Here is a 14,053-nt window from a genome sequence, read left to right on the forward strand (position 1 = left end):
CACACACACACACAAAAACTTGCGTGCACGCACAGATACACCAGTGCGTGCGATCTCCATCCCTGTCAAGCCACAAGGGCCGTGAATACATCTGCTTGACCCTCTGTTCATTTGGCAGAAGCTGCCAATGTTTGCCACTGTATCAGTGTATGCACAAATAACATTCAATAACATTCAGATTGAAACCGAAACTTTGTAGCAACTTATTGACGTCAGTGCCTTTTCTGACACAGCTGACGCTTCTGTAGTACAGACAGTTCATGGCAAGAGTCAGTGTATTTAGATTTGAGACCTATAGCCGGCCAGATTACCGAAATTACACATGCACACACAGACACAGAGTTGAATTGAATGCGCGTGCGTGCGCACACACACACTTTGAAAAAAACCCACGATGACTGCATTCACATATACACATACTCTGTTTCTTATTTTATCTCTCTCCTTCACACTTGCACATGTGCACACATAATATTATGAGCACTCACACAGTCACACAGAGCTTAATAATATGCACATGTGCGTGCACACTCACACACACTCTCTCTTTCAAGCACACACACACGGAGATTGAACACACACACACACACACACACAGAATTGTATTTAAAGCAAAGCACACATACAAACTTGCACTTTTTCCTCCCACCTTCTCCCCTCTCTCTTTGTCCATCTCTCCCTCTTTCTGTCTCTCTATCTCTCTCTCTCTCTCTCTCTCTTGCATATACACACAGAGTTGCATTGAAAACACACACACACACACACACACACACACAGGGGGGGGGGGGGGAATCTATTGAATTTGAAAGCAGTGCACACACATGCACAAATACAACTTGCATTCTTACCTCCTATCATCTCCCCTCTCTTTCTGCCTCTCTGTCTCTCTCTTGTTTATACACAGTTGAATTGAAACCACACACACACACAGGTATGCACACTCACGCTGGCTTGCTGTCTCTCACTCTCTCTTACTTTCTCCCCTGAACACACACACACACACACACACACACACACAGAGTCCATGCTGGGGAACTCAGTGGATCCGCTATTTTCAGTGGAAGAGCAGTTGATTTCAGAGAGAAAAAAGTCACTGCCCGATCCCCCCCCCCTCCTGCAGACTTCACTTTCATGATTTGCTGAGGTACCCCTCCCCTCTCTCTTTGAGTCTCCTACCAGTGCTGAGGGAAGGGAGGGGGGGGGGGGAGGGGTATGAAACCACTGTCAGTGACTGGCAATTTTGGCATTGAGCCAAGACGCTGACCCACTAGCTCCAGCTGAGAATCCTTGACTGCTTGGAAGTGATACAACCAGTCACAGACCCACCCCCTCCTCCCCCCAGTCATTCCCCTTCCCCCTTTCTTTCCTCAGCCAACACATGGCTGTCAGTGGAACAGAGACTACAGCTGAAGAGACCAGATGGTCAGTTAGTTATATTGGTACAGTGCAAACTTGTGTGCTAAGAACATTTTCCTTGTAAACACACACACACACACACACACACACTCACTCACTCACTCACTCTCACACAAAGAGTTTAACACACAGAGTTGTATTTAAAGCAGTGTACATACATGAACTTTAACTTTTGCCTCCCATGTCCAGCCCGACCCCTACTCTCAATCTCTTCGTCTGTCTGTCTGTCTCTCTTTCTCACATACACAGAGTTGCACTGAAACAACACACACACACACACACACACACACACACACGCATGAGACACGATTTTGAAAATCTTGCCCCCAAGGCTGACTTTACAGGTTTGGAATCAAAAACACCCCAGTTTAGGAAGAATTGGACTGATTTTTTGTCTTCTGTGGGTTGGAATACCTCAGCAGCATTAGTGGCCCGCAAGTGCAGATTTTATGGTTTGAAATTGAGAAAAACCTTCAGCTTCAGGGGACTTCGCCCCCAGACCCCCCCCCCCCCCCCCTCCAGGCCCCCACCTTTCAGACTCAATCACAATTTGTGTGTGCGTGTGCATGTGCTTATGTGTGTCTGATTGTGTGTGCATGTAAGTGCTTATGTGTGTCTTGAGTGTGCGTAGTTGAGTGTGTGTAGTTGTGTGTAGTTGTGTGTGTTTGTGTTCTTGTGTACTTTGTGTCTGACACACACAAGTTGGTGACGTAAGGGAAGCAGTGTAGAATGGATTGACCGGCAAGCAGTGTGTGGTGTGTATGCATGCATGTTTGTGTGAGAGACACAAGTTGGTGATGTGAGTGAAATGCTGTAGAACAGACTGACCAGCATGCAGTGTGTGTTTGTGTCTGTGTGAGTGACACAAGTCAGTGATATTAGGGAAGCACTGTAGAACGGATTGACCAGCACGCAGTGTGTGTGTGTGTGTGTGTGCAGGAGCGGGTGCAGAGGCTATTCCGGGAGACGTCTGAGAGCAGCAAGGACGAGTTCACCATGTGGTGCGAGGCCTTCCTGGAGGGCATGGAGGTGCAGGTGGACAGTAAGTCAGCACTTTGTCCTTCACCCTCAGTCCTCAAGGAGCTGTCACTGCCTTAGGACACATCTCTATATGCTACACCCAACAGCAAGCATGACCCCAACATGCTTCGTCAGCCTTGATTGCTTGCATGTATATTTTGTGTACCTATCAGTGGGATTCTCCAACATTTTAGTTGCTGTGGGTTCGTTTTCAGTGCACCATATGAGTGCTGCTCATTGGATTTCAGTTTATGGTCTGGCCCAAAAGACTGGACGCTGGTTTTGATATTCCAGTCAGACGTGAGGGAGAGGGCGAGACTGGGAACCAAACCCACAGCCTCAGATACATGTATTGGCAGATACCTGTCTTAGCCACCCACCTTCCTCCCCAGGTGACCTACACACACTCAAGGTTGTGGGTGTCATGTCATGTCATACAGCCAGACTACAGGTTGTGGGTGTCATGTCATGTCATACAGCCAGACTACAGGTTGTGGTGACTGTCATGTCATACAGCCAGACTACAGGTTGTGGTGACTGTCATGTCATGTCATACAGCCAGACTACAGGTTGTGGGTGTCATGTCATGTCATACAGCCAGACTACAGGTTGTGGGTGTCATGTCATGTCATACAGCCAGACTACAGGTTGTGGTGACTGTCATGTCATACAGCCAGACTACAGGTTGTGGTGACTGTCATGTCATGTCATACAGCCAGACTACAGGTTGTGGTGACTGTCATGTCATACAGCCAGACTACAGGTTGTGGTGACTGTCATGTCATACAGCCAGACTACAGGTTGTGATGACTGTCATGTCATGTCATACAGCCAGACTACAGGTTGTGGTGACTGTCATGTCATGTCATACAGCCAGACTACAGGTTGTGGTGACTGTCATGTCATACAGCCAGACTACAGGTTGTGGTGACTGTCATGTCATACAGCCAGACTACAGGTTGTGATGACTGTCATGTCATACAGCCAGACTACAGGTTGTGATGACTGTCATGTCATGTCATAAGCCAGACTACAGGTTGTGGGTGTCATGTCATGTCATACAGCCAGACTACAGGTTGTGGGTGTCATGTCATACAGCCAGACTACAGGTTGTGGTGACTGTCATGTCGTGTCATACAGCCAGACTACAGGTTGTGGTGACTGTCATGTCGTACAGCCAGACTACAGGTTGTGGGTGTCATGTCATGTCATACAGCCAGACTACAGGTTGTGGTGACTGTCGTGTCATACAGCCAGACTACAGGTTGTGGTGACTGTCATGTTGTGTCATACAGCCAGACTACAGGTTGTGGTGACTGTCATGTCATACAGCCAGACTACAGGTTGTGGGTGTCATGTCATGTCATACAGCCAGACTACAGGTTGTGGTGACTGTCATGTCATACAGCCAGACTACAGGTTGTGGTGACTGTCATGTCATGTCATACAGCCAGACTACAGGTTGTGGTGACTGTCATGTCATACAGCCAGACTACAGGTTGTGGTGACTGTCATGTCATACAGCCAGACTACAGGTTGTGGTGACTGTCATGTCATACAGCCAGACTACAGGTTGTGATGACTGTCATGTCATGTCATACAGCCAGACTACAGGTTGTGGTGACTGTCATGTCATGTCATACAGCCAGACTACAGGTTGTGATGACTGTCATGTCATGTCATACAGCCAGACTACAGGTTGTGGTGACTGTCATGTCATACAGCCAGACTACAGGTTGTGGTGACTGTCATGTCATGTCATACAGCCAGACTACAGGTTGTGGTGACTGTCATGTCATACAGCCAGACTACAGGTTGTGGGTGTCATGTCATGTCATACAGCCAGACTACAGGTTGTGGGTGTCATGTCATGTCATGTCATACAGCCAGACTACAGGTTGTGGTGACTGTCATGTCATGTCATACAGCCAGACTACAGGTTGTGGTGACTGTCATGTCATGTCATACAGCCAGACTACAGGTTGTGGTGACTGTCATGTCGTACAGCCAGACTACAGGTTGTGATGACTGTCATGTCGTGTCACATCTCTGAGTTGGTACTTTTTGCTATCCAACTGACCACAGATAGGAGACGTTCGTTGAAAACCTTGCCTGTTACCACACACAGGGAGTGATTGCTCTTACACATGCCCTGTCACCTGTCTGGATAGACCACCACGTTCCATTATGATATACTGCTTCTACAGTCAGCAGTCCACAGGGTGACATGACCGACAAACTTGTTGGGTGTGGTAGCAGAGATAGAAATTCCCCGTTAAGTTTTAGTTGCCCAGGGAACATGGAGATAAAACAACTCTTACTGGTCTGCCCAAAGTTTTGCAGTAAACGCAAGTGTTGGCAGTACAGTGATGACGAACCAGCAGGCACAATTTATGTGAGAGGTGTATTTCACAGGAAAGGAAAAAAACTAGGTGGAAGTTTGGAGTGTAGGTGTTAAAGTGAAAAAGGGTGGAGGGAAGTCTGCACTGAAATTGACTGTGTAGTCACCCTTTCACTGTTAGAGTACTGGGGGGGGGCGGGAAGAGAGAGAAAAAAAACCCCACTTGCCCAACAGACAAGTGGAAAGAGCTTGTCCGCCAGAGGGTTTAGTTGTTGTGGACAAAGACACATGGTGGGTATTTTTGGCCTTGTTGTTGTCTCTGCTTTGCCGACAGACCGGGTGTGTGGTGTGTTTATCCCTGTTACTTGCAGTTGCCCAAGGTGACCACTGACACGTTTATGTATATTTCTTCTTCTTTTCTTCTTCTTTTTTGAGAAGGGAAGCCTGGTCACGATGTTTAATGAGCATAGATTGTGCTGCCATGCACACAGATAGGTTCCTGGAGCAGTGGCCATTTTGTAATGTGCCTGACTGGAAAAGATTTGGACAGGTTTGAATCCCTTGTATATGTACTGGGAGTTTTGCTACCCGACTTGTCCCCCCACAAGACCAGGAGTGGTGGTCTGGGTGCTTGTTATTCAGATGAGACGATTAGCCAACATCCCATTTGCAGCTTGCACTTTGTGCACATAAAAAACAACAACAGCAACATGGCAGCAAAAGGGATGTCTCTGGCAAAACTCTGCAGGAAAATCAGTCGTGATGATCAGACAAATCATACACACTTGCAGGCAGAAACAACAAGAAGAAAAGAAATGTGTGTGACACTAGGGAGAGCAGCCTGATTTTCACACACACATCTCTGTTGTGGCAAGGCAAGAAGAGACAGTGAGGGTGGACCTTTAGATGGCAAATATTTTTTGTTGGTACAGATTCTCTAGACGGACGGGTGCAGTAGCCGAATGGTTAAAGCGTTGGACTTTCAATCTGAGGTTCCCGGGTTCGAATCTCGGTGATGGCACCTGGTGGGTAAAGGGTGGAGATTTTTCCGATCTCCCAGGTCAGCATGTGTGCAGACCTGGTAGTGCCTGAACCCCCTTCGTGTGTACACGCAAGCAAAAGATCAAATACGCACGTTAAAGATCCTGTAATCCATGTCAGCGTTCGGTGGGTTATGGAAACAAGTAAATACCCAGCATGCACACCCCCCGAAAGCGGAGTATGGCTTCCTACATGGTGGGGTAAAAACGGTCATACACGTAAAAGCCCACTCGTGTATTTCCGAGTGAACGTGGGAGTTGCAGCCCACGAACGCAGAAGAAGAAGAAGAAAAGATTCTCTAGACTGAGTCAGGATTTTTGATTCGTTGAAATGTCTGGTTTTGTTGCTTGCTTAAAGCCGTTTCATTTGACAGGTAGGTTCTGCTGCTGGTGTAGTTGATGGTGGTGTGTGTGGATTGCTTTCCCCGTCAGACAGAAAAAGCAGGGTCACGTTGATGGAACTGTGTGTTCCGTTTGAAGAAAAACAGAACTAAAAGATACTTGTTGATTTGGAGATGACCAGTGATTTCCTTGATTGTTGCAGTTGAGACGTTTGTGTCGTTCCTGAAAGAAGTGGATTCTCCATATGAGGTAAGTACTGTGGTTGAGAGGTACAGGCTGTTGTCTTTTGTCCTCTGTGTGTGTGTGTGGAAGTCAGTTCTTATACAAAAAAGTTGAAGTATTTGTGTCTTCTTAAGGAGTGTAGTTAACTCTATGTGTGTAAGTGGAAGAAATTTGTTGCTAGGAAAAAGTTATCAAAGTATTTTTGCCTTCATTTTTAACATGATTTTCTTTGTCAGTGGAAGTAAGTTAAGAAAAAAATCCAAGTATTTATGCCTTTTTTTTTTCTTTTTTTTTGTTGTTGTTGAAAGAACAGATGAACAAAATATTGTCAGACTTGTTAATAATATGTTGAATGTTGTGTGCATTGGGCCTGCTCCTCCTTTGAGCACTGAGTAGGTTCTTTGCTGCAACTCAACTGTCTTTGTTGTTTTCTAAGCTGAAATAGTGTACACTTGTGTGTGTTTGAATGTGTGTGAGTAAGCAGAAGCTTTTTTTTTTTTTCTTCCACATTGAGTTGACCAAAAATCTTTGTAAACTGTGCTGGAAGCTTTTTTTAAATTTTTTTTTATAATCATTTCATCTTGCCCAATTGATTAGTCAGGATGTACTAGGAATAAATCTTTTTAGTTATTATTTTGAATACATTGTTGGAAATATTGTGAAAGTTGGGAAAAAGATAGTCTGTTTCAGTAACTGTTGTTAAAAAAACAAAACCAAAAAAAACCGAAGAAAAAAAGATAGCTTTACAATTATGCACAGTGTTGTAGACAACAGACGATGACTGTCAGTGTTGTTCCCCCACCAGGTGCACCACTATGAATTACACAGTGTTGTAGACAACAGACGATGATGATGAGCGTTGTTCCCCCACCAGGTGCACGACTATGAATTATACAGTGTTGTAGACAACAGACGATGACGATGAGCGTTGTTCCCCCACCAGGTGAACGACTATGAATTATACAGTGTTGTAGACAACAGACGATGACGATGAGCGTTGTTCCCCCACCAGGTGCACCACTATGAATTATACAGTGTTGTAGACAACAGACGATGACGATGAGCGTTGTTCCCCCACCAGGTGCACGACTATGAATTATACAGTGTTGTAGACAACAGATGATGACTGTTAGCGTTGTTCCCCCACCAGGTGCACGACTATGAATTATACAGTGTTGTAGACAACAGACGATGACGATGAGCGTTGTTCCCCCACCAGGTGCACGACTATGAATTACACAGTGTTGTAGACAACAGACGATGACGATGAGCGTTGTTCCCCCACCAGGTGCACGACTATGAATTATACAGTGTTGTAGACAACAGACGATGACGATGAGCGTTGTTCCCCCACCAGGTGCACCACTATGAATTACACAGTGTTGTAGACAACAGACGATGACGATGAGCGTTGTTCCCCCACCAGGTGCATGACTATGAATTATACAGTGTTGTAGACAACAGATGATGACGATGAGCGTGTCCCCACCAGGTGAACCACTATGAATTATACAGTGTTGTAGACAACAGACGATGACTGTTAGCGTTGTTCCCCCACCAGGTGCACGACTATGAATTATACAGTGTTGTAGACAACAGACGATGACGATGAGCGTTGTTCCCCCACCAGGTGCACGACTATGAATTATACAGTGTTGTAGACAACAGACGATGACGATGAGCGTTGTTCCCCCACCAGGTGCACGACTACGTAAAGAGCTACCTTGGGGAGAGCAAGAAGGCTCGGGAGTTTGGCAAACAGTTCCTGGAGAAGCGAAGCCACTTCAACAACAAGGCACGAAAGGAGAAACGCCAGGAAGAGGTAACGCACACAACAGCTGTGTGTGTATGTGTGTAGGGACGTCACTTTAAAAAAAAATTTTTTTTTTTACTTCTTTTCTATGTTTGTCCTTGTTGTCTCGGAATTGCTGACATTTTGTTTTCTGTATTCCAATTGTGATGAATGATGATGGGGTTGATGAAAAGGCTGTTGCGGGGATACATTTAGATTTGGGACTACTTGACGAGGCTGAATGCTGGCATGGCATATAGTGACAAACAGGCTGAGATATACAGACATGACGAGGCTGAATGCTGGCGTATCACAGTGACAAACAGGCTGAGATATACAGATGTGACGAGGCTGAATGCTGGTGTATCACAGTGACAAACACGCTGAGATATAAGCTGAGATATACAGGCATGACGAGGCTGAATGCTGGCGTATCACAGTGACAAAAAGGCTGAGATATACAGGCATGACGAGGCTGAATGCTGGTGTATCACAGTGACAAACAGGCCGAGATATGGGCTGAGATATACAGATGTGACGAGGCTGAATGCTGGTGTATCACAGTGACAAACAGGCTGAGATATACAGGCATGACGAGGCTGAATGCTGGCATATCACAGTGACAAACAGGCTGAGATATAAGCTGAGATATACAGACATGACGAGGCTGAATGCTGGCGTATCACAGTGACAAACAGGCTGAGATATACAGTCACATGCAGTGTCGGTCGGGAAATTTGAGCAATACTCCCAAAGACGCAGCCATCGGCTATGTGGTCCCAGTCATCTCATTTGAGCCCATAGCTCACTGAGCTGTGGGTAGGAGCTGGCCAGGGGCTGAGGAAAAAACAAAAAGAAACCCCACCTGATGGGGCTCCATTACACTCACAGTCGTCAGTCTGCAACGTTAATCACTGTGAACGGGTACAACATGGTTGTTTCTTAACTCTGTGCTGGATGTCCTGATTGTGTTATATATTGTTTCTTAACTCTGTGCTGGATGTCCTGATCGTATTATATATTGTTTCTTAACTCTGTGTTGGATGTCCTGATCGTATTATATATTGTTTCTTAACTCTGTGTTGGATGTCCTGATCGTATGATATATTGTTTCTTAACTCTGTGCTGGATGTCCTGATCGTATGATATTCTTGACTGACCAGATGTTCAAAGTTTGATGGATTGGCCAGTGATTTGCAAGAATATCTCCTCCCCCGTTTCTTCTCCCCCACCCCCACCCCCCTGCCCACCCCCACCCCCCCACACACACACACCCAACAAGCATATTTTTTTAATTTGATTTCTCTCTCTCTCTCTCTCTCTTTCTTTTTTTTTTCCCCTTTTTTTGTTCATGTTTCTCTTCATCAAGTGATACCTCTGGTGACGATGGATTCAATTTCCTGTTAATATTGATAGTAGCATTTATCTTATTTGTGTGTTCATTTGTTTTATTTCTTCATTTGCTGTTTATAAACAAGTTATTTGATACTTAATATAACATGGCGCATCAGCTGCCCTGTTCAAGTTGAAGTGCAAAGTGTGAGCACAGTATTAAGTGCAAAGTGTGAGCACAGTATTAAGTGCAAAGTGTGAGCACAGTGTAAGCTTTAAGCTTGTTGATGCTCTTTTGCCTTTGTTTGCATTGTGATCATGTGTACCGTTGAACAGTTGAAGATTATTTAAACTAACCACCTCACCATGGTGGGTGGTAGAAAGACCAGGATCTGAGCCCAGGCCCTCATGGACTCTGTATTGGCCTACAAGTGTGTTCATCATTCTGCCAGCTTCTGTATTGGCCGACAAGTGTGTTCATCATTCTGCCAGCTTCTGTATTGGCCGACAAGTGTGTTCATCATTCTGCCAGCTTCTGTATTGGCCGACAAGTGTGTTCATCATTCTGCCAGCTTCTGTATTGGCCGACAATTGTTTTCATCATTCTGCCAGCTTCTGTATTGGCCGACAAGTGTGTTCATTCTGCCAGCTTCTGTATTGGCTGACAAGTGTGTTCATCATTCTGCCAGCTTCTGTATTGGCCGACAAGTGTGTTCATCATTCTGCCAGCTTCTGTATTGGCCGACAAGTGTGTTCATCATTCTGCCAGCTTCTGTATTGGCCGACAAGTGTGTTCATCATTCTGCCAGCTTCTGTATTGGCCGACAAGTGTGTTCATCATTCTGCCAGCTTCTGTATTGGCCGACAAGTGTGTTCATCATTCTGCCAGCTTCTGTATTGGCCGACAAGTGTGTTCATCATTCTGCCAGCTTCTGTATTGGCCGACAAGTGTGTTCATCATTCTGCCAGCTTCTGTATTGGCCGACAAGTGTGTTCATCATTCTGCCAGCTTCTGTATTGGCCGACAAGTGTGTTCATCATTCTGCCAGCTTCTGTATTGGCTGACAAGTGTGTTCATCATTCTGCCAGCTTCTGTATTGGCCGACAAGTGTGTTCATCATTCTGCCAGCTTCTGTATTGGCTGACAAGTGTGTTCATCATTCTGCCAGCTTCTGTATTGGCCGACAAGTGTGTTAATCATTCTGCCAGCTTCTGTATTGGCCGACAAGTGTGTTCATCATTCTGCCAGCTTCTGTATTGGCCGACAAGTGTGTTCATCATTCTGCCAGCTTCTGTATTGGCCGACAAGTGTGTTAATCATTCTGCCAGCTTCTGTATTGGCCGACAAGTGTGTTCATCATTCTGCCAGCTTCTGTATTGGCCGACAAGTGTGTTCATCATTCTGCCAGCTTCTGTATTGGCTGACAAGTGTGTTCATCATTCTGCCAGCTTCTGTATTGGCCGACAAGTGTGTTCATCATTCTGCCAGCTTCCTCCTAAAAAAAAACAAGAGAGGCAAGGCCTTCAAGACTCACTTGCGATACACTTAAAAAAAAAAATTAAAAAAAAGTTAAAATGTGTTCAGTATTGGTTATTATAAAGCTTCGGGTTGAAAGAAAAAGAAGAAGAAGAAAAAAAAAGTCCTAATGGCAGATTCAAACCCCACGTGTTCGGGTGAGAAGAAACTGTCTTACCCATTACATTATCATGGTTCCTTAGCTGATGTTCAAAAATGTGATATTTAAACATGCTTTTTTAAAGGGCGATAAATCAGTTGCAGTATTCACAGTGAGAACGCTGTTTCAATCATATTATTCTGGTGTATCTTGGGCATTCAAAAAATCTTTAAGGGCAATTAAAAATTCTTAAGTCCGCATAAAGGAGACGTGGCTATCGCCGCAATCACACTGCAACATTTTGCCGTTTTCTCTTGATCTAGATAGATGTACAAGTTTAGTTACACCCGGTCGACATGGTCGATTCAGTTTCTCTTTTATGTTCATTCTGGTTTTATAGTTTTAAATTTGATATGAAAATTGAGTATTTTGTTAAACTAATAACATGTAGAGCCAAGTACAAGTACTTCTAAACGTTGTATGAAGTGAAAAGGACTTCATTTTGCAAAAAGTCAAGACTGGTAATTTTTATGTTTCATCAGCTCAAGGGTATTAACTCTCATGGTTTATTATTTTTAACTGTGAATTCCGACTGATTCTGTGGATATTTTTATGGCAGTTTGGGGCATAATCCAGTATGTGATGAGGCGTTCACAAATCTTTCTCTGAATAAATATTTAACAGTCTCCTTCTCCAGCTTGCCATCACATGTTATCGTGTATTGTCGATTGAATATAGGATTGAACGGGCAGGTCAACAACTTGAAACAAAATGGCGTCGTTCGCATTCGCGAAGAATATGAGCACGCGCTTTGAATATGTATAAATATGTGTACGCAATTGATTTTTGCCCATGACCTTAAGGGCTCAGCCAATAGATAAAAAATGTCCACTCGTCATATTGATTTTAATATTTTCCGAAAAAGACCACATGGGCGAATGAACATAGTGAAAGCCCTGTACACTGAGAGTAAAACACACAAGCTTTTTATGTATTCAGTATAATTTCAAAATGTAAGATGAGAAAGATCAGTTTAAAGCAAATTAAGCCCGTTAGCATTAATTACAGATTAATTTCCCTTTTTTACTATCTGCACCAAAGACATGGAAAATAAATAAAACTTCCATGCTTAGCAAAAGAAGATCCTGTTTGAACAACAAAAAAAAAAGATAAAAATGACTGCTATTGTGTCAGAATATCAGACCAAAGTGCCAAGTTTAGAGAATTAAAAAAAAAAAAAAATAACAGTAAACTCAGTTTGCATATAATTTGGCTTCATTCTTTATTTTTTTGTGCCCATCCCAGACGTGCAATATTGTTTTAAACAAGATGACTGGAAAGAACTGAATTTTTCCTATTTTTATGCCAAAGTTGGTGTCAACTGACAAAGTATTTGCAGAGAAAATGGCAATGTTAAAGTTTATCACAGACACACACACACACACAGACAACCGAACACCTGGTTAAAACATGGACTCACTTTGTTTACACAAGTGAGTCAAAAAGAAATTAAAAAAAAAAATTTTTTTTAAGTTATCTTTTTGACAGTCTGAACACTGTGTGACCTCCCCTGTGCAGGAGAGCATCTGGGGCCCGGCCCCGGCAGTCAACCCCCGAGAGATCCGCGGCAACACGGTGCAGACGAGCAATGCAGACCACGGGTTCACGGAGGTCGGGGGCAAGTCGAAGGGCGCCAAGAAGAAGAAGAAGATGCAGAAGCTGGACGGCAGTGCCTTGCTGGGCTTCACTGTGGCCAAAGACCCCAACCGCAAAAACGCCGGGGAGATTGAGAGCATCGACTGAGTGCTGTGAGGGGTGGTGGTGCTTTCTCCCAACATGACATTGTGTGTGGGTGTGTTTTGAGGTGGTGTGTGTGTAGGGGTGTGTCTGTGTGCGTGTAGGGGTGTGTCTGTGTGCGTGTAAGAGAGAGAGAGAGATGGTGAAAGGGGCAGGTATGTGGGTGGAGTGAAATGAGTGGATGGTCTAAAGAGGTTAGAAGAACATACTGTGTGTGTGTGATGGAATGAATGTTTGGAGTGTGTGTGTTGCTGTGTGCATGATAGAAGAAGAAATGGTGAGCATGGAGCAGGAACGTTTAGTGTGAAAGAAAGAATGGAAGACCTGGGCGGTTAGAAGTCCGTTTCATGGACAAGGTATAAATGATTTGTGTCGGTGATTGCTGTTTGTCATGCTCACGCGGTGTGATGTGTCTGTACATGTGTGATAATAAAATGATGAGAGTTTGTAAGTGAAATGTTGTGTCTCTGAAAAACCAGGTAACACACATTGTGTATGAGAGAGAGAGAGGAAAGCGATGGACGAATTGTTGTATATTCCGCTGTAATAGCTTGTTACAGCCAGTTCAGGGATGGGGGTGTGTTTGTAGCAGGTGATGACAAGGGGACAAAGGTAGGGAGTAAATGGAATGGATGTAAGGCTACAAGACATTCTGTCAACGTGTGTCCATCACGTAACCATTGTCATTGCAGAAATTTGACAGCCATTTATTTTGTTGCTTTGGTTTTTTTTGGGTTTTTTTAATTTTATTATCAGATGCTGGAAACATTTGTGTTTCGATATCAAATGGTAGAAATAAAAGTAAGGTGTGTTGTATGTATGAGCTGTGGTGAGACGTGCTGAACTGAATGTGGAATGAGACGAGAGAATGGATAGCAGGAAGGTAAAATGAACTAGAAATAGATGGATGAAGATGAACTCTTCCAAAAAGAAAGGGCAAGGAAAGATGAGTTTGGTTGGTGTAGGAAGGTGGGGGTTGGGGGGATGTGAAGTGGGGGGTTGGGGGGAAGGTATAGACGGTGTGTGTTTGGAGAAATCACATTTTGATTGATTGAAGATGCAAAGAAGGAAGACAGGGACACAGTGTAGTTCTTGGCTGAAAAAACAAAACAAAAAAAAAACCAAGCTCACAGCA

The 14,053-nt window shown here is 44.3% G+C and overlaps 1 protein-coding gene across 6 annotated transcripts in view; it reads left to right on the forward strand.

Annotated features, from left to right (window-relative positions):
* The window catches only part of LOC143301883 (uncharacterized), an 87,607-nt gene extending 74,240 nt beyond the window's left edge, over positions 1 to 13,367 (forward strand). For all 6 annotated transcript variants that reach the window (XM_076616306.1, XM_076616309.1, XM_076616310.1 and 3 more), the window contains exons 27-30: positions 2,356 to 2,458; positions 6,362 to 6,408; positions 8,081 to 8,203; positions 12,700 to 13,367. In XM_076616306.1, the coding sequence (XP_076472421.1) occupies positions 2,356 to 2,458; positions 6,362 to 6,408; positions 8,081 to 8,203; positions 12,700 to 12,924 (498 nt within the window). In that variant the 3' untranslated portion in view covers positions 12,925 to 13,367. The remainder of the gene's footprint in view (positions 1 to 2,355; positions 2,459 to 6,361; positions 6,409 to 8,080; positions 8,204 to 12,699) is intronic.
* The last annotated feature ends 686 nt before the right edge of the window (positions 13,368 to 14,053 follow it).

Source organism: Babylonia areolata, chromosome 28, assembly GCF_041734735.1.
Source record: "Babylonia areolata isolate BAREFJ2019XMU chromosome 28, ASM4173473v1, whole genome shotgun sequence".
Taxonomy (NCBI): Eukaryota; Metazoa; Mollusca; class Gastropoda; order Neogastropoda; family Buccinidae; genus Babylonia; species Babylonia areolata.